This window comes from Nematolebias whitei, chromosome 5, assembly GCF_014905685.2.
Source record: "Nematolebias whitei isolate Nwh7 chromosome 5, NemWhi1, whole genome shotgun sequence".
NCBI lineage: Eukaryota > Metazoa > Chordata > Actinopteri > Cyprinodontiformes > Rivulidae > Nematolebias > Nematolebias whitei.
This window is the reverse complement of record NC_056502.1, coordinates 24659632-24680465: the sequence shown is the minus strand read 5'-3', so window position 1 is coordinate 24680465 and position 20834 is coordinate 24659632. Positions and strand designations below refer to the sequence as shown.

General features: G+C 40.7%; 1 protein-coding gene across 1 annotated transcript; it reads left to right on the top strand.

Moving 5' to 3' along the window:
* Positions 1-10548: 10548 nt before the first annotated feature.
* tent5ba (terminal nucleotidyltransferase 5ba) lies at positions 10549-16003 on the top strand. Its single transcript, XM_037676387.1, has 2 exons — positions 10549-10896; positions 14196-16003. Exons 1-2 carry the CDS (start codon positions 10756-10758, stop codon positions 15222-15224), a joined length of 1170 nt encoding a protein of 389 aa, XP_037532315.1. The 5' UTR covers positions 10549-10755; the 3' UTR covers positions 15225-16003.
* Positions 16004-20834: the final 4831 nt, after the last annotated feature.

The window sequence follows — 20834 nt, the reverse complement described above, 5'->3', positions numbered from 1 at the left end:
TGTGTATGACTATGAATTTTTGGATGTCCAGCCCCTGAGCTGCTGGCTTTCAGAAACGGTGGCCTCCTGAGCAGTTTTGTTGACTAGCCCTGATCTAACGTGATCTGTTAGTGCTCAGATTTTGTGCTGTGAATGACTCTCAGATACTACTACACCAAATTTCAACTGAACAATTGTAAAACTGGCTGAGTTTTATCTAATTTTGCGTTTGCTAAGGTCATGTAACTGTGGCAGCCGTCTTCAGTTGACTCCAAAACTGCAGATGTACTTCAAACAGGTACATCCTGAGAAAACCATTAAAATCCATCCAGGTGTTTGTGAATATTTTGCTAACAGACAAACATGGTTGGATCCAACAGTTAATGCTGAAGTTTTAGATGAAGCTCTAGCGCCAACCTTAGCACTTGAAGCATGTGTTGGGAGTAATTCTTAGCTACTGCCATATTAGGTTAATATATAAAATGGTTATAGTGAGTCAACCATTTTACGGATTACAGAATAAGTTACAGCCATTTATATGCTGGATTATGTTGACTAGTTGTGGAGGGTTTATCAACGTGAAGAAACATCCACAGAAGACTGTCTGAGAGTTCCATTAAAATGTATCCAGTTTATACGACATTTTGTCAAAAGACAAAAGACACACACACACACACAGGTGATTACATGATTGTCCATTTATCACAGTGGAGTCTTTGATTCTTCAATGACAGCAGCTGTATCAGTATTTGTCAGTGTCCACACTGCTCCAAAGTTACTCACAACACACTGTAATTAAAGCAAACATTCAGTGTACCAGTGTGACTGCGTCAAGTGAAAGGAGGAGTCTTTTCTGGGGTAAATCAGTCACTAAAATTGTCAGAGATCTGACAGATGTGCAAAAAAAACCCCGCGCTTCACGACTTATCTGGTGTGGCAGACGGTGTGTTATCTGTCTTCACCCAGTCTCATCATTGTGACAGCTAAGTGCTTGTTGTTTGGCAACACTCATTTTCAGCTACGCTTTTACAACTCGCCGTGACGTTCGGAGACGGTGCTTCTGTTTCTCTAACTCACTGCCTATCGGGTAGAGAAAAACAAATAATACACGATAAGTAGCACATCATTTTATCTGGTCCAACCTCTGGACACAAACAGGAAGTGTTCTTCGATACATGTTTATTAAAGGAAATGAATATTATTTACCCAAGATAGATAGTTAAGTTTTGTTTGGAAATGCTCATGAGTGAAACATTGGTCGGTTTTGTTGATTTAAGGTGTGTTTTAATACCGTGTACCTCCCCACACCTACAAGGCTCACAGTCTTAGTTGTCTTAGCTCCAGCAGGATGTTAACTAAAGAGACAAACGTGCGCACAGCAACTGTAATACAGCTTTAAATGTACAAAACCTGACATGAGCGGGAATTAAAGCCAAAGCTGTTAGTTCAGGTTCCTTGAAGCTGTGTTTAATTTCATGAGAGTTTTTGAGCAATTAATATCTTACTTGTTGTAGAAAGCTTAATTTGGAGAAATGTTTTTAAAATTCTGACCAGACAGCCAAGCTAAGTGGACTGCTAGTCTGAGCAGGGCCAAAAAAATTAGATTGCTATTTTAAAACAACTCCAATCTCAAAAATTCACAGCTGTATATGTGAAGGATATTTTAGAAAACATTTACAATGAATTATTTTTATAATACATGGTAATTTAGATAAAAATCTGTGGTAATTTGCTAGCACTAATTGAGACAACAACCGCTAGCTTAACTGCTTTTAATGTTGCCAGCCTGGAGAGCGCTTCCAGCAGGAATATTATAATATTTCTCCCAGAATAACTGAAAGTGACCATGTTGAAATAATTAAAAAAAATGTTTACATGAACTGCTATGAAACTTTTGAGAATGACATTCTGAAAAGTTGGCAGCACGGTGGTGCAACTGGTAGAGCTGCTGCCTCTCAGCGAGCAGGTCCCTGGTTCAAACCCCGGTCCAGGGGCCTTTCTGGGTGGAGTTTGCATGTTCTCTCCGTGCATGTGTGGGTTTTCTCCGGGTGCTCCGGTTTCCTCCCACAGTCTAAAAACATGCATGTTAGGCTGATTGGTAACTCTAAATTGTCCCTAGGTGTGAGTGAGAGAGTGAATGATTGTTTGTCTCGTTTGTCTCTATGTGGCCCTGTGATGGACTTGCGACCTGTCCAGGGTGTACCCCTCCCCTCGCACAGTGATTGCTGGACATGGGCACCGGCGACCCCCGTGACCCAAAATGGAACAAGCGGGTAAAGAAAATGGATGGATGGATGGATTCTGAAAAGTTTTAAAACAGCAATAACAAATACTAACGGGCATGCGTAAAATGGGCACCACGTCACAAAGACGTAGCTATTTCTGGTATGCGAGGTTTAACTCGAGTCTCTTGCTCTTTTACACTTGATTTTCAACAGAGCTTTACAAAAACACATATATAAATTAGTTTAATTGGTAATTTAAGTTGCGATACAAAATGTCTTCAATGTGTAATGTTGCCGGATGTCGAAATGACTGCGGAGCACAGATTAGAGTCAGAGTCAGAGATTCTTTATTGTCGTTCGCACCTCATGTGGTACATGTGGTGGAGCGAAATTATGTTCACAGTTACATCCAAGAATAAAATGTAAAAGAAAAACAATGATAACATCTAAGATATGAAATAAGAAAAACATCAACTAAAAATACACTAAGCACTAATAACATAAAGAAACATTAAGTCGAACATCAGCACAAACATGAACACGAGTCTGTGTGAGCAGATGAGCACGCATGAACACATCAACATGAAACAGATTAACAGCAACATGATGTGATTTTTCACAGTGATTATCTAACAGTCTCAGGGTAGAAGCTGTTCCTCAGTCTAGTGGTTCTACACTTAATGCTCCTCAACCTCCTTCCTGAGGGGAGTGGGGCAAAAAGTGTGTGTGCTGGGTGAGTGGGGTCCTTCATGATGCAGGTGGCCCTCTTCCTGCATCTGGAGGTGTAGATGTCTGTGATGGTGGGGAGGCTGACTCCAACAGTCTTCTGTGCAGCCTTCACCACTCTCTGCAAAGCTTTTCTTTCTGCAGCTGTGCAGCCTCCATGCCACACGTTGATGCTGGAGCACAGGATGCTCTCCACTGCACACCTGTAGAAGGAGGTGAGGACTGAGCTTCCCAGACCAGCTTGTCTCAGCCGCCTGAGGAAGTAGAGTCTCTGATGAGCTTTCTTGATCAGGCTGGTGTTGTTGTTGCTCCAACTGAGGTTGTCATTCAGGTGTACACCCAAGTACTTGTAGCTGGAGACAACTTCCACTGCAGATCCTCTTATGTTCAGGGGGGTGTAGGTGTTTTTGTTCCTTCTGAAGTCCACAATCATCTCCTTTGTCTTCTGCACATTGATCTGAAGGTTCTTCTTTTTACACCAGCTCTCCAGGTGTTCCACCTCCTGCCTGTAGCTGGACTCATCATTGTTTGTGATGCATCCCACCACCGCTGTATCATCTGCAAACTTTATAATGTGACAGCCTGGATGGGTAGCTGCACAATCATACGTGAGCAGAGTAAACAGGAGGGGGCTCAGCACACATTCCTGAGGAGAGCCAGTGCTGAGGGTTATGGTGGAGGAGGAGAAGTTGTGGATCCTCACTAACTGTGGTCTGTTTGTTAAGAAGTCTAGTACCCAGTTGCAAATGGAGGGGCTTAGATTAAACCTAAGTAGATCAATAAAAAGATAACTTAATAGATGAACAATGCTTAGATTAAATAAATACTGACAGTGAACATTTGCAGTTACCTGTTAAAAGGTCAATAGTCCCAGGCGTCAGTAATCCCAAACACTTCAAATTTTTTTTCATATTCCTAGAGTGCTAGAGTTGTATTTTTTTTTTTGCCTATATGTAGAGGAACCCTTGGAAAGCTTTGGCTCTGATTTACCATATTTTTTGCCATACAAGTCACTCCGGCGTATAAGTTGCATCAGTCCAAACATGTCTAATGAAGTGGAAAAAACATAAATAAGTCACTTCGCCATATAAGTCGCATCTTTTATGCATTACTGCTGATGCTTTGCATTTGTTCTGCTTCACTGCTGACCACCCGGAAATGTGAGCCGGTGTTGTGCCAAAAATCGATTGGCTGCCAAATGGCGGCTGCAAGAGCACACACGGGAGGACTTTAACAAGAATTTAACATGATTAACACTTAAAAACAATTATTTGTTTGCTCGACATTATAGCAAAGGTGTGTCTCGGTTTAACTTTTCCTTAATAAATGCATTTTAATGGTCAAATCAGCTGCATTTCACCTGGACGGCGTGGTGAAATGCAGCTGATTTGACGTTTGCTCCAGGAGTTCAATGCGAGACGAAGGTGGCTCACAAATGTCTCAATAGCCACTTTTCCCTATTAATGAGACACTTGGCTTGCCATAAAGCTCGAGGGCCCGCTAACGGCTGAAAATGGTAACGTTTAATATTTTCAATGACAGAATTAATGAACGTGTCAGATCTCAGCCAAAAATTGGGTTATAAATATGGGGAAAAACGTATATTAGTCGCTTCCGTGTAGAAGTCGCAGGACTTGCACATTTATGCAAAAAGGTGGAACTTATACGCCGGAAAATACGGTAATGGGTTTATGCAAACAAGCTGTTCAGTGTGATTCCAAGAAAATTTGAGTATTTTCTCACTATTTTATGTCTCCAGCTAGTTCATAACAGTCACAGTGTGGGGAGATCATATTTAAACTTTGTTTCTTTAAACTCAGGCGGTGCAAAGAGCGATCTACAACAGGTAAGATATTAATTGTCTAAACTTTCCACACAACACCATTTTTGTAGGTCATAACTGTCCCTTTTCTTTAAAATGAAGTGGGGGCACAAGTCTATAGCTCTCGTTGAGACACAGAGATTTAGTTTTAATTGTGTTACCTGCTTAATTCTGTTTGCGTTTGTCACAGAACGTCGGTGGTTTCCTCTGGCACGGCACTGTGAGGGAACCTGAGAATGTCAAGTGGACTGACATTTATCTGCCACCCCTTTTCTCTCATCTCCAAGTGTTTCACATTCAGGTAAACACGGGCTCTGCTCTGAGGATGCACAGCTGCCACACGGGCTGGTTATTTATAGCTGCGTGACGCAGATGTGTCTCATCTGTATACTTGGTGAGACCCTCAGGCAGCGACAACACCGCCTGGCTTTCTAAAAACTGGGGATGCTGTTGCTACGGAAACAGAACTGTGTTGACATCGCAGGACTAGAAGTAATCTTCTGTGGAGCCCAAACCCGCGGTCTTATTGAGTCCTAATCACTTGGGAGGTTTGTTAACCTCCAGTTGTGGGTTCATGAACAACAGCTGAGAAAAAACACTGAAATGTATTTGTTTTGGAAAAGCATTAGGAAGTGCCTGGCTGAGTGAGCACATGTTGCCATCGACTTCTTTTTATTGCTGCACGACTATAAAACAGGTCAATCATAAAATGAACTTTACTCCCTCATTAACATATTATAGATGCACAAGCATGCAGTTACGAAAGGTGTGGAATTTTTTATTTTATTTTATTTTTTACAAATAACGACATCTAAAAGAGGAAATTGGAGATCTTTTTACCTGAATTGTATTGTGTTGCTGTTAAAGTATGTTGAGAAACAAGCCAGAAACCATTTCATCACTGAGGGAGTAATGTCTGCTGTTGTGAGTAATGTCTCTGATTGTGTGCGGTCCATCATTAAAGGACATTTAAAGCATTTAAATGCATAACAGACCGCATGCAGGACAAGATGAGGCGCAAAGACAAAGGCATTCTGACCACAGTCCAGTCTGGGATTTATTCCAAGTGAAGAAAGAGAACGATCAAAACTTCAACCAAACATCACTTTGTATACCGACCTCCTCAGATTGGCAAAGACATGGTATTTGGCATGAAAACAATGTTCTGCTTGTACCAGAAGTTTGTCTCTGTGTGTGCACCAAAACAAATAAAAACACAACGGGCTCCACAGATAAGGAAGCAGACTGGAAAAATGTGACGACAGTGCGGCATCTGTAAAAGTAAATGGAAAGTCAAGAGCAAGATGTTTGAGAGCACACAATCATAAATAAATTATGTAAATAAAAGTGTGTGTGTGCATGGGTAGGCTTTTCTTTATTTCACTGGATCTACATACACAACAGAAGGTTTCTGCACACACTGAGCAGCCATATATTAATAATAGGAGTAAAAAAATTATAAAAAGCTGAATCATTTACAACCAAACAGAAACCATCTGAGATGGTAATAAAATGGCAAAAGTGAATACAAAAATATATATAAGAAAAACTATGAGGTGCGCAATAGTTAAAATAACCCCAGAAACATGTAAATGTACCTACATATTATCTGATAGATAGATACTTTATTAATCCCCGGGGGAAAATTTGAGGCATCCAATAGCATGTTCTAATTATACAGAAAAAATAAAGAAGACCATGAGAGAGTCCAAATGACCAAAGGCCAAATGAGATCCAAACTGACCACGACTCAGAGAATGAGAGAGGCAAGAAAATACCAAACTGGATCCAACTAAGAGGAAATAAGGACAATTCTTTACACAAATGGTGCAAAAATATGCAAAAACAGATGATGAAAAAAATAGGTTTGTTTATTAAAAAACGCAAAATGACAAAACATATTTAATCATTTACCATCATCATGCATTTTTATAGGCATTATTTAATAATATTTTTTTTCTTTGACCTTATCCCTAAACTGCACATGTACATTATATTGTCAAAACCTTGAAGCCATTATCATCAGTGATTGTTTCTTCCTGAATATATCTCTGTAGGAACATGAAAAATTCTTGCGTGACCATCACTGTATTCTAATGCTCGCAGTTTTTAATCTTTGACTGTTAGTTTTCACAAAGTGTTTGTTTGAGACTTACTTTTCAGTCTGTTTCTCTCTGTCTCTTTTAAGTTTGCCGTCAGTTTCCATGGAGACTTAATTAGCCACGCATTAATTTTGATCTTGGTTCTTTTGATACTTTTATACAGGTCATATGTCAAAATGTAAGCACTTTTTTCTCAGTTTTGATGTTTGCAATGTTTGTATTGGAATTTAGGGCTGTAGCCGCTTTGGCATCTTTCAGATTTACATCAGATGTTTTCTACATCTTCAAAGCGTAGTCCGGATGTTTTAGAATTTATATTAGGAAAACTAGAAACTACATTACCTAATTTACTTTACCTAAGCTTTGTGTCAAGGTTGGTAATAATGTATCTGCTTCATTGCCTCTTTCCTGTGGGGTTCCACAGGGCTCGATTTTTCGACCCCTTCTGTTCTCACTCTAGTTGCTCCCACTGGGGTCTATCCTGAGGAAACATGTTTTTTCATTCCTTTGTTATGCTGATGATTGTCAGATCTACACGCCTTTGAAAACCAGTTAGTGCTTGCTTCATTCACCACCCTCTACTAAAATGTCTGGATGACAAGACATAGATGGCTTCAAATTTCTTGAGTTTTAATGATCAGAAGACTGAAGTCATTGTCTTTAGCCCTAGCTCAAAGCCACCTCTGATCCTGTAAACCTGGACTCCCTTCAGCCATATCTTAAGCAGTCTTAAAAATCTTGGGATGTTTTAGACTCGGACTTCAAGTTTGACAAGCAAATCAACTCTGAAAAACTTCTTCCAATTAAGGCAGGTTGCTAAACTCAAGCCAGTGTTACCCAGACCCGACCTTTCAAAACTAGTCCATGCCTTTATCACGACCCGATTGGATTATTGCAATGTACTCTATGCTGGGGTCAGCCAGGCCTCCATCTCATGTCTCCAGCTCATTCAGAATGCTGCTGCTCGGCTCTTAACCGGAACTCGTAGAATTGAGCATATTACACCAGTTCTGTCCTCCCTTCACTGGCTCCCTGTGCGTACTAGAATAGATTTTAAAATTCTTCTGTTGACCTATAAGTGCCTAAATGGTCTTGCATCCCTTTATCTCTCTGAGCTTATGGAACCATGTTTCTTCTCAGGCCTTGAGATCATCCGATCATCTGCTTTTGGCTGTTCCAAAAACATGACTGAAGCTCAGGGGTCATGGAGCATTTTCAGTCATGGGTCCCAAACTCTGGAACAACCTGCACCCCCAGCAGGCCACCTCCCTTCCTGTGTTCAAATCTTTGCTAAAAACACATCTGTTTTCTCTGGCATTTCACACAGTGTGAGTTGATTTAGTATTTTTTTGTTCTGTGTTCCTATGTTTTTCTATTAAATGATTTTTATTAATTTTTCAATACTATCATTAGTATGTGATATTTTTTTCAATTAATTTTACTCTCATTGGTGTAATTGTTCAGCACTTTAGTAACAGCTTCTGTTTTAAACGTACTCTTCAAATAAAGTTGACTTGACTAATAATAAACCCCTAATATTTTGTTTGACACCCTTTGTATAGCTCAGAGCTGTCTTCTCAACTGAACGCTTCTGCAAATATCTGTAGATCTACTGAAATGAACCGTGTATACATCTTTGGAGCTGAGGTTGTGGATGTATCAATCAACATGATTAGTGTGTCTAGTCAGTTCAAAGGTTAAATCAACTCCCGGCGAACTGAACTATTCAACACACTCAGCACCATCGTCAAATACACAATCTATTTCAGTGGGCTTGATCAGCACCGATACATTTGCGTAGTAACGTTTAAGTTGTCCAGCTGAGAAACAAAACAAAAAAACTAAAGAAACTCTGTCATGGAGAAGTGTAGATGTTTAATCTGAGCTAATGTAATAGTTTTTCTCCACTTGTATGTCGTTTTTGGGAGAGTTGTTTAATAAGCCTGAAAAACAATATAAAACAGACCTTTATTTGACTAACCATCTGGAGGAACTTTGACGTTACATTTTTCATCCAATCTCTCTACAACTCACTGTACTCAGGTCCTTGTGGTTTTTGATGAGCGCCAGTTCAGTGTGGGGGCAGGTTCGTCATAGTTCAGCTGTATTTTTTTTTTTCTGTCAAGGCAAACAAAGCACAACAATGAGTGAAATAAAGTCACAAAACACTCCGTCCTCAGCCACGCTTTCCCAAAATGCCATGACAGAGTTGAGGCCACCTTCCCTCTGCTGGTCGGAGCCGGTAAGTCTGAGTTCTGTCAGCCAACAGTGAGACCGCAGTAACTGTAGAGACGTCTACACCTCCTCATAGAACCACAAGGGTCGGCTTGAATCTTGTGAAGGACTGACGTTTCTCTCTGGCCAGTCAATAGTCTGCTGACGTCAAATTTTCAGCTTGACAGGAACCTCTACCGAGAAGCTTCTGAGAACAGACTTGGAAACGGTTTGAATCAACCAATGGAAAGACTCTGAAGCTGCTGCGTTGGCCCGATTAGGGCCCATGGAATAATGTCATATGTCTGATATCAGTACCAGTCATGGGAGCTTGAGGGTTCTGTGCAGTATCTGAGCTCTAGTCCACCGTGTCAGCGGTTAAGTCACACGACCTTGGTGTGGGAAGATCACAGGTGCAGAGTTCAAATCTTGGTGCCGACCTTCAATCAACCTCAGCCACACAGTGAGCAAGAGACATAATAATGAAGCCATGCCGGCTTGGACGTCCCCCAGATTAACAAGGTCCACGCCAGATGTTGAGGAAGCAGGACACTCTGATGAGAAATGGGCTACTGGAACAAGATGTGCATGAATGAGGGCAGAGAATTAAACACTGTTGGAATGAACATGTGAGCAAGGTAGAGGGAGGGAAGGATGTGGGAACTATGGAAACTTCAACACCCACCAGAAGCTCAGAAACAACTTCCCACAGGTTCCAACATTCAAGACAGAAATCATACACACACACACATATATATACATATATATATATTTATTTATTTATAAATTTTTTATAAATTATACCTTAGGGCAGGGCTAGAGAAAGCACACCTGTGATCTGAAGGTAGTGTTCGAACCTCCGGACCGACAACATCAAAATGTCTTCCCTCATTTGCCCCACTCTGGGCCCTTGAGCAAGGCCCTTAACCCCACACCATCTGCTCTCCTTGGCCTCTAGATGGCAGCTCTCTGCTCCACACAGAGGGCTGTGGTAGCTGGGTGGTCTGTGGTTTTGTCAGGAAGGACATTCCGGAGTAAAAACAACTGCCAAGTCTTGGTGCCTGACTTAGTTCGCTGTGGCGACCCCTGAAGAAGGGAGCAGCCGAAACAAACATATATATAAATATATATATAAATCTTGTATAAAGCTCACAAACATTCCTCCTGAACAAGGAGTTAATCAAAGTAAAGCCGAGGATGTGTTTGAACAGCTGTGGAGTGTTATCTCTCATATATCGCGCCTCTAACATCAGAACAGGCCTCTGCAGTAATGTAATGTGCCGTTTGATGGCCACGAGGAGAAACTCACCCTGCCTGCAGCTGGAGGGAGCACAGGAGTGGAAACTGACGCGTACGTCACGTGGTGGGAGTTTCCTGCATGCAGGATGTGAGTGACCGAGCTGAGCAGCCAATCAGAAAGCAGCATGCTGATGAGGCGCCTGGACCTTATGTATCGCAGCTCCGAGCACCGACCGGATTCCAGCCGCGCACACCGGAGGAAGCAGCTGATCCGGGCCGAACCTCCCCACACCAGACTCTCCACTTGTCCTTTTTTTAAAAACTTTAGGACTAAGCAAATATTTCCCTGAGGGACATATTTGTTGTACTGCTGAAGAAGAAGGCTCCAGCTGGTCTGAGCTGGGAGGACGCGCTGATCTAACTTCTTTTTGAGACTTCTTCTTGAATCATGTCGGATCAGACTCAGAGGTTCTGCGGGCTGACCTGGGATCAGGTGCGGCGCTTGGACTCGATCCTGGGGGAGGCTGTCCCCATCCACGGCCGAGGAAACTTCCCCACTCTGTCCGTGCAGCCCCGCCAGATAGTCCAGGTATTATCGCACGCACGAGCGCGCGCACACACTTGACTTTGAGCTCAGAGGAATAGTTTTATAATGGAGCACATAAACGAGTCACTTTTTCCACTTGAGGTGGATCTAAGTTTCAAACCTTTTTAAAATTAACTCAACTTTTAGACACCTGTTAAATTGAAAATAAATAAATAAATTAGTTTTAAAGCGTCCCCTCGTGGTCTTTTGTCATTTTGAGAAAGTCACTTTAGTTTTCCTGAAAACTTTCTTCCGTTTCCTCATTGTCAAATTTGATTACACTTTGTTTTCTATATATATAAAAAATACTCTATTAAATAAAATGTAAACCATTTAAAAAATCAGTCTTTTTATATAAGTTAATAAAGCTGGTTGGTGTCTAACTCCTGTACAGCTGAATTTGAGTATAAAACAAAAAGCCTGTATAGATCCAGATATAGGCCACAGTCTCTTTTCTTCATTGTAACTTGATCACATTTCCCCCACCTCCACCCTGTCCTCCCGGTTAGTTGGACTCGGCATTAAAAGTGGATAGAAAGTGCAGGGTTCGAATTTCAAAATGAGCAGGATCTTCTTTTCCATTCCATGCCCCACTCTGACATATTCGAGATGAGCTGGAGAAGCTGGTGGAGCGCACACATGCTTGAGGTCTTGGAAAGATGAATGGTCCATTGAACAGGCGGGGAGGCTTAAATTGGGGGGTTAGATTTCCAAACGATGTGGGGAGGACTCATATTTTTCCACTGGATTTGTGGAATCCCTGTATAATTTAGTGTCTGCTCAGAATTTTAACATCTGCTGCATAGATTTATCATTTCGAGTGGGTTTGATCAGTAAAGATGTTGCTCCTCCTGTTGGGAATCACAGGAGATGTGAACGACACATCGGACCTTTGTCCCACAATACACTGCTGCTGGCATCCACACTGAGTCCAGAGAGTCCCAGCAGTACAGGGGTACCCAACCCTGGTCCTTGAGGAACACCATCCTGCATGTTTTAGTTGTTTCCCTGCTCCAACACGTTCAGTGATTGAATTACTTCATCAAGGTTTGTATGTTAGTCACCTATTATTCATTCAAATCAAACGTGTCAAAGCAGGGAAACAATTAAAACATGCAGGGTGGTGTTCCTCAAGGGTCAGGGTTGGGAACCACTGATTTTTAAGAGCATAACAAAAGCTGCTTTCGATGTCCAGATATTTGTCATACGACTTATGACGAGATTCATGACACTAATTAATTTATAGTTTTTGAAAAGAGACAGAATCTGAAGTCTTGTTTCTGGCAGGGTTTAATGTTAAGCCATTGGGTTAATTTGTTTACTTCCAGGGGCAGGACTGGTGGTGCCTTTACTACTCGCCTGTATCCAAGCATGCTGAGGGTTGACTTGTCTGCTCTGAGGTATCAGAACTCCTAAAACCCACAATCATAGGTTCTGATTGGAGTTTAAACCCAATTCACTCCACTTTATGGCTAAAAGATAGCAATCAACTCAATGGCTGCTGTCATAATGTAGTTCTTCTGGGAGGTGGTGCGTGTGTGTGTGTGCGCGCTTCAAGTTGCCTCGCCTTTCACTGTGTGTCTACAGCCTGACCTACTATGTATAAATAGAGCCGACATGTTATCTGATCACCATGGGAGAGAGAGTTAACAACCACTAATCTGACAGGTCAGTACCGTAGGGGATTTGGGATTGTGTTTGAGCAACTCATTTGTGCAGCGGGTGCTAATGGTTCAATTGTCTGACCACAGTTTCTTTTTTTTATTTTTATCTGACCAGGCCATGTAAAACACGACACATGCACAGTTTAGCATCAAGCTCACCTGCGCTGGACACGCTGAATGACTTTGACGGGCATTCCTGATGGATTACCTACCAGGGATGCTTCAAATTGGATTGGAAATTGGTTCTGTGAAAGATTATGAACAATTAAGGTCTTACCTGTTGTAGATATCGCTCTGAACGATCTCAATCTAAAGAAACGTGGTTAACCTCTTACCTGATTGACAAGCTAATGGCTAGTCTGACTGGAGCCAAGAACAAGGAAAGATTGCTGCTGTCTCAGAACGGCTTCAAACGTTTCACTGAAGCTTTTCTATAAGACTGCACCAGAAGTGCTACAGCAAGTGCTGCTGCTGCTGCTACTTTTCCTTGCAAATCATCAAACCTTTACAAAACTAACTGTGAAATTGAGCTCCATGTAGTTTGTAAAACTTAGAGTTTTGTGATTCTGGCTCCCGCTCAGGCTAGCTGTTAGCTCCTTAATCTGGTCAGAATTAAATGATTTCTTTAAGAGCTATTTAAAACAGGTAAGATGTTAACTGTATAACCTTTCCTCAAAACCACAATTTAAACGTTTTGAACTGTAGTTTAAAGAAAAGAGCAGTTTGTGTTTTATCAGAAAATACTTTTCAGTCACTAAATGAAAGCTGCCAGTCTAGCTGTGTCACTGGAAATCAAGCATGTAGAACTGGTCAAGACGACTCACTCAACCTGCTGTAATAATAATCCCAATGACACACTTTACAACACACATCTGCTCCCTTCAAGCACAAGATTGATGTCCTTCTATGTTGTTTGAATCCACTTTTGTAAAACCGTGTCATCTTCCAACATGGCAACAGATCTGTATAGTTTTTGGACAGCTCTCTCCCTGCGCCACCTTAAAAGTGTTTTGGTCACAGGTCAGAACTACTCCTCTTATCTGTGACTTTGATAAAACAGTTTGACCCAGGGGAAGATAAACCTGAAGACTTTCCAACTCTAGTAATTTTTTTTTAACGTTTATTTTAGGTCAGAAGTGTTAAACTCACTAACTAAAGGGGGCCAAAATTAAACCCCCTTTCAAACCAAGGGCCAATTTCAGAAACTACATTAATTCAAGTTAAAAACCCAACATCTTTTCTTTGTTATAGTTTCCTCAACAAGAGTTTGATTGGTCTCATTTGATGTTCTCTTTTGTGCTTTCAACATCATAATCAAAGATTATTAAAAACAATTCAAAATATGGAAGTACTTTATGTTTCACACATCATCTTGAGGGCCAGATAAGATGTCAACGAAGGCCACATTTGGCCCCCGGACCTAGAGTTTGACACACATGTTTTAGGGTGATGGTGATAAAATGTACTTTTTCAAGCACGGGTATTGATCTTACCTTCACCATGTATTGATTTCCACTTGTAGGGTTTACTTCAACATGTGTTTAAATGTTTGAGCAGCTTATTTATTTATTTATTTGAAATAATATAAAAAGAAGCTATACGAATGCTGTATTTCATATGTAACGTGTGTTTGTACAGGTGGTGCAGGCGAGGCTGGAGGAGAGAGGAGTGTGTGTTAAGGACGTGAGGCTGAACGGTTCTGCTGCCAGCCACGTGCTCCATCAGGACAACGGGCTGGGCTACAAGGACCTCGACCTGATCTTTGGTGTGTCTCTAAAAGATGACCAGGCCTTCCGTCTGGTGAAAGACGTGGTCCTGGACTGCCTGTTGGACTTCTTGCCTGCCGGAGTCTCTAAGGAGCGCATCTCGGCGCTGACCCTCAAAGAGGCATACGTTCAGAAACTGGTGAAAGTCTGTAACGACACAGACCGCTGGAGCCTCATCTCGCTGTCTAACAACACTGGCAAGAACGTGGAGCTAAAGTTTGTGGACTCGCTAAGACGGCAGTTTGAATTCAGCGTGGACTCCTTCCAGATATGTCTTGATTCGCTGCTTTTATTCGATCGGTGCTCGGAGACTCCCATGTCGGAGAGCTTTCACCCCACAGTGGTTGGGGAGAGCGTGTACGGAGACTTCCAGGAAGCTATGGACCATCTGCGTCGGAGGACCATAGCCACGCGCAGCCCTGAAGAAATCCGAGGTGGCGGCTTGTTGAAGTACTGCCACCTGCTGGTGCGCGGGTTCACGCCCGCCTCAGAAGCAGACATGAAGCAGATGCAGCGCTACATGTGCTCGCGCTTCTTCATTGACTTCCCCGACCTAGGCGAGCAGCAGAGGAAGCTGGAGGCTTACCTGCAGAACCACTTTGCTGGCATGGAGCACAAACGGTATGAATGCTTGCTAACTCTGCACCAAGTGGTCAACGAGAGCACCGTGTGTTTGATGGGCCACGAGCGGCGCCAGACGCTCAGCCTTATCTCCATGCTGGCGCTGAAGGTGCTGGCAGAACAGAACGCCATCCCTACGGTGACGAACGTCACGTGCTACTACCAGCCGGCACCGTACGTGCAGGACATCAACTTTAGTAATTATTACATTGCACACGTGCAGCCGCCGCATGTCATGCAGTGCAGTAACTCATATCAGACATGGCTGCCCTGCAGCTGATCCATGACTGCTCTGCTCTTTTGGAGGAGGTGAACTAAAATCACAGAAGAATGAAATTTGCCAAATTTGACTTGACCAAAACAATCCTGTACTGCTGCGCAGCTGATTAAACCGACGAAAACAATGCGCTTCATTTACCTCAGAAGTTAGAGCTGGAATCTGGGAATTATGTCACACCCTGTTCGGTGTAAAGTCAGAAAACAAGTTCTAACGGCTGCGCCCAGTGGCCAGGCTTTTATTAGAAACTCAAGCTGGTAATGTATTTCACCACTTTCATGCACTCAAACACCATAAGGCAGTGGTTCTCAGATTTTTTGGGTTCAGGGGCACCTTACCAGGGAGAAAAAGTTTCAGGGACCCCCTCATAACCCTCATGTTTATTAAATAATTTTCTTCAATTTGTCTCTTTAATGCAACGGAAATATTTGTGTAAAATTAATACTTAAAACCTGTTCTTTAATCGTGTTAATAATGCAATTCTTATACTTTAAACATGGGGTATTTTTCATTCAAAACACAATTAATTAAATTTTTTATTTCAACTTCCAAAAATTACAGTTTTGAGAAAATGAACGGTATCAAAAACCACTTGAAAACTTTACATATTTACATAATGAAGATAAATGTTTTGCCACTTATTCAATTTATTACAGAAAACTCTTTACACAAAACTGAACAGAATCACAACAGCAGTAGTCGGACCAAGTAACAGGATTTCATTTGTAAGGGTTGATACACATCTGTATGCTTGGGAAAAAAAAAAAAAAAAAAAAAAAAAATATATATATATATATAGTTAGTTATTATTATGGACCCCTAAACACCAGTTTGCGGACCCCCGGGGGTCCGGGAACCCCAGTTTGAGAACCACTGCTGTAAGCAACAAGTTTAAAAACAGGGGCTTGGAGCATTATGTGTAAAACACATTTACTGGTGTTTAAATTGACAGAAATGCAAATTAATAGCTCATGTGTCAGACAGCCATGTTGAGTTTTGAGGTCAGGTTGATGTGTGAAGCCTTCTGTGCTCCAGCTGTTTTTTTTTAATCACTTGGAACATGGAAATTCCAACTGCCATGTCCACATTGGGTGCACTAAAATTCTTCTATGTTTTGTCTTGAAGAACATCTGTAAGATTGCTGGTCATTTCTGAGATGTAGCTATATAAAACCTTATTTAAGTATTAAAAAAGGAAGTCTTTAAGAAACTTTATATATTTCGAAAAACTCTTTTGGAGAACATTGACACTGGTGTAGTTTTCATATACCGGTGTATATATTTTTTTCAATGTTGGACCAAAGATGTATTGCTCTGAAAAAACATGTTATAATTCCCAGTGCCTAAAAAAATCCACACAATGTTCTAAACGCATCTGTAAAAAGTGAAAACTGTGAATTCAATGTTTTCTAAATCACTCTTGTCTCTCTTTTTGTAAATAAAAAAAATATAATTTTTTTTTTGCAATTTAAAAAAAGTGAGAAAAAAAAGTTATTTGCATTGTGGTTATTTTGTGTTACTTCCATAATGATTTTTGACATTTTACTGAATGGTTTCAGAGTCTGTGATTAGTTTGAAGAGGTTCTGAGCTGCTTCACCACCCTCTCAGTCGAGCTGAAAACTGAATAAACATCACCCTTTTCATTAAATATGGGAAACTTTGGCTGAAAACCCACACATTGAATGATCAGAGCCTTTGTCTGTCCTTCTCCTGATTGGAGGAAGGTGAACAATAGATCTCTAAACTAAACTAGACAAATTGTATTTCCTGCAAAAATACAATATGAAACAGCTGAAATGAGCTAAAAAAACATTCTGAAATGTAGTTGAAATGGAAGAGCAAGCCTAAATTAGCAGGAAAAAAGCAGAAAGAACACATATTTTCTGAATTAGGTTTAAATAAGCAGAAATGAGCAAAACAAAATAAGAAATTAGCTAAAATACATTATGAAATGTAGTTGAAATGGTAGAACAAGCCTAAATTAGCAGAATAAAGCAGAAGTAACGTATATTTGCTGAAATGGGTTTAAATAAGCAGAAATTAACACAAAAATTAGGAAATTAACTAAAGGCTGAAATTTGCCAAAAAATATCCGAAAAGTATCTGAAAAGACAGAAGCTTAAATAACCAGAAGTGGCGGGTGCACATTTTTGCTTAATTAGGCTGAAAAGAGTTTAAATTAGGGCAGCACGGTGGCGCATCTGGTAGAGCTGCTGCCTCTCAGCGAGCAGGTCCTTGGTTCAAACCCCGGTCCAGGGGCCTTTCTGGGTGGAGTTTGCATGTTCTCTCTGTGCATGCGTGGGTTTTCTCCGGGTACTCCGGTTTCCTCCCACAGACCAAAAACATGCATGTTAGGCTGATTGGTAACTCTAAATTGTCCCTAGGTGTGATTGAGAGAGTGAATGGTTGTTTGTCTCGTTTGTCTCTATGTGGCCCTGTGATGGACTTGCGACCCGTCCAGGGTGTACCCCGCCCCTCGCACAGTGATTGCTGGACATGGGCACCAGTGACCCCCGTGACCCAAAATGGAATAAACGGGTAAAGAAAATGGATGGAGTTTAAATTATTGCAAAAAAAATCTGGAATTAGCTGAAAAAGCTAAAATTAGCATAAAACACCCAAATAGTTGCTGAAATAACTTAAATTAGCTGAAGTGGAAAAAAGCATAAGCAGAAATTAGAAGTAATTTAATTAGGCTAAAAGCAGAAATCAGCATCAACTTGAATTTATCTGAAAACAGCTGAAATTAGGTTAAAAATGCTATAAACGTAGCTGAAATGTAAAACACGCTTAGAAGAAAGCAGAACATATTTGCCCAGTTTGACTTAAAGAAGCAGAAATGAGCACAAAAAAAAAAAAATCTGATAAAAGCTGAAATTAGGAAAAAAAAAATGCTGAAAAGTGGCTAAAAAAAGCAGAAAGACGCCATAGCCCCTTCTCCTGAACGAGCTGAACGTTTTGATATGATTTGTTGAAATGGCACAAAAAAAAGTGGAACAAGATGCCGACAAACGTACGGAAGAAAAATGAGTATGAATGCTTCATGAAACATTCACACAATAATGACAACAAGCTGGTTCATTTCCAGCATTAAGACTCAGTGAAGTCCTTCCACAGTTCGCTGGAGTGAGTTGGATTTGTAAATTGGAGCTGAGGATCTATTACCACCTGAGGACATGAACCATAAGGAAGTTTTTCTGCAGCACAATGACTTCTCTCTCCTCTCTGATACCAAAGTGTTTCAACAAAGGCTGGCTTGTTCTCCCCTTCATTTCACCACTGAAAATCCTGCCCGCTCTGCTCAACTGATACATATATCCACTTTTATCTCCGTCAAAATGGAAACAATAACGTTTGTGAAAAGACAAACCAGGAATGCCACCATTCATCAAACCCTTTGGATCGTCCTTCTTGACTGACTACATTTGTGCTGAAATCTGAGCGTGAAAAATACAAGCTAATTTTTTCCCACACATGACCACACACACACACAATCATCCCTTGATCATGCTAAAATCTCCGAATTGATGCTGAAAGATGGAATTAAAAACGTGGTGTTGCTGTAAATATGCTCACTCAGCTGTATTCCTGAAATGATCTGATAAATGCAGGGTAGCACAGGTTCTGCTTAAAAATCCTAGCGCACTGGGGGGAAGTGCTGCTGCCAACATAAGGAACAGAAAGCCTATAATGTTCTAATATGAAATTATTGCATTTCGTCATATCTTGCACGCATGACCAGACTAACCAGCTAAGGGGCCTTCAGGCCCCCTGTTTCATGGCAGTGTGTGCAAAGTGTTCAGCTTCATTCATTTAATATTCCACATCATATGAAACTCTCTGTCATCACTTTCCTGTGTTAAATATTGACACAGAATAGATTATTTTCTTTCACCCCTCCCTTTTAGACATAAAACCAAAACAAAGTATTTTAGTTTATTAAAATTTAGTCTTAGCTTACCTTGAAGAGCAAAATAAAAAAGTAATTCCATCTTATTTCATGTTTAGAATGAATTATTTGATTTACCACAATGTTGTACAATGTTATAGACTTTAGATGCTGTTCTCAGTTACATTTCTCAGTAAAAGGTTTTGTAAATATCATAGCGACACAACTACAACTGCCTGAACAACGTGAGAAAATTAGCATTTTATTTATTACAAATACATAAATCCATCTAAACTATCTGCCTCCCACCAGCTGGCATCATTTTCTGTACTGGCTTTAACCTGTTCAGTGTTGTGAAGTGGGGCTGGAGCTGATCCCAGGAGACGTCGAGTGGGAGGGGACACGCTGGACAGTCCATCACAGAGTCAACGTAGACACACACGTGTGTGTGTGCATGCACGCTCACGGTTACCCAGAGGGAAAGGCAGAAAGACCCCAGCTCAGATTCAAACCATGACCTTCTCACTGGGCGGCCACAGTTCAAAACTGCTCCAGTTCTTTAAAATTAGGTGGACTAAAAGAAACTCTGGACACCTTGGAGGTAAAGTTTACAACATCTGCCCATTTCAACCTTCAAAGACTCTATTCTGTTCATATTCTTCATTTTTTAATTTACTGTACCACATTTTATCTATTCATTATTTTACTTCATACACTTTTCAGCACAGAAGCACCACTGTCCTCTTTTGAATAATGACTGAAGTGCTTCTTTTCTTGGCCAGGCCACTTACAGCAGGAGATTTAAAATATCAGTGTCACTTTTTTCCTATTTAAATAAAAAGTTAGATTAAAAATAGTGGTGTCAAGGGCTTAGATTTACACAGTTGCTATAATTACCAGAACCAAGTGACACAAATTGAACGTGGCATTTTTAATTTGTTAACTCTGAGTGGAGCAGAGTTTATGCTCAGTCCCTTACTGTGAGCAGCATCACAGTTTGAAGGCTTCTTTGAAATAAAGTAACAAAACAGACGACGTACGGTAGCTTTCTTCCATGCTTGCACTTCTACAGGTGTTTAAAGTGGAGGTATGATATGCAAACATATACACAGTCACATGCATTACACTGCTTTGAGATGAGCTTCTCATGTGGTTATTTTCACTGCCATGTGCAGTAAACAGGAAAACTGTCAGAAGAGATAATCAATGTCTTGATACTATTACTACAAAAATGGCTGACTCAGCAAATTTTACAGATACGGAGGTACAAATTGATGTAGTAGTTGCTGAGGTTTATCCCTGACACATGCTTAGGCTGCAGCTAATTTGGGTACCACTTTACAATAAGGCCCTTATAGACGGCTAATAAATAGTTTATAGATATGTTATTAACTCATTTGAAACACTTTATAAATCATTAATAATTGTTTATTAAGCATTAATTAAGTGTGACAGAGAGACAAAACTGACCAGTTTCTTGCCAAATAGTGAACCAAATTTGTTCACCTATGTATTTCATCTAGAGTTGTTATATTAAACCTTTCAGACTAAGTTACTACCTCGTAATCACAATAAGCATTTACAAACCTATTTCTTTAGCATATAATATTGTACTTTATCACTGCATTATAAGTATCTACATCTAATATTATATCCTAAAAAATAGGTTTACAAATGCTTATTGTTCTTACAAGGTAGTAACTTAATCTGAAATGTTTAATATA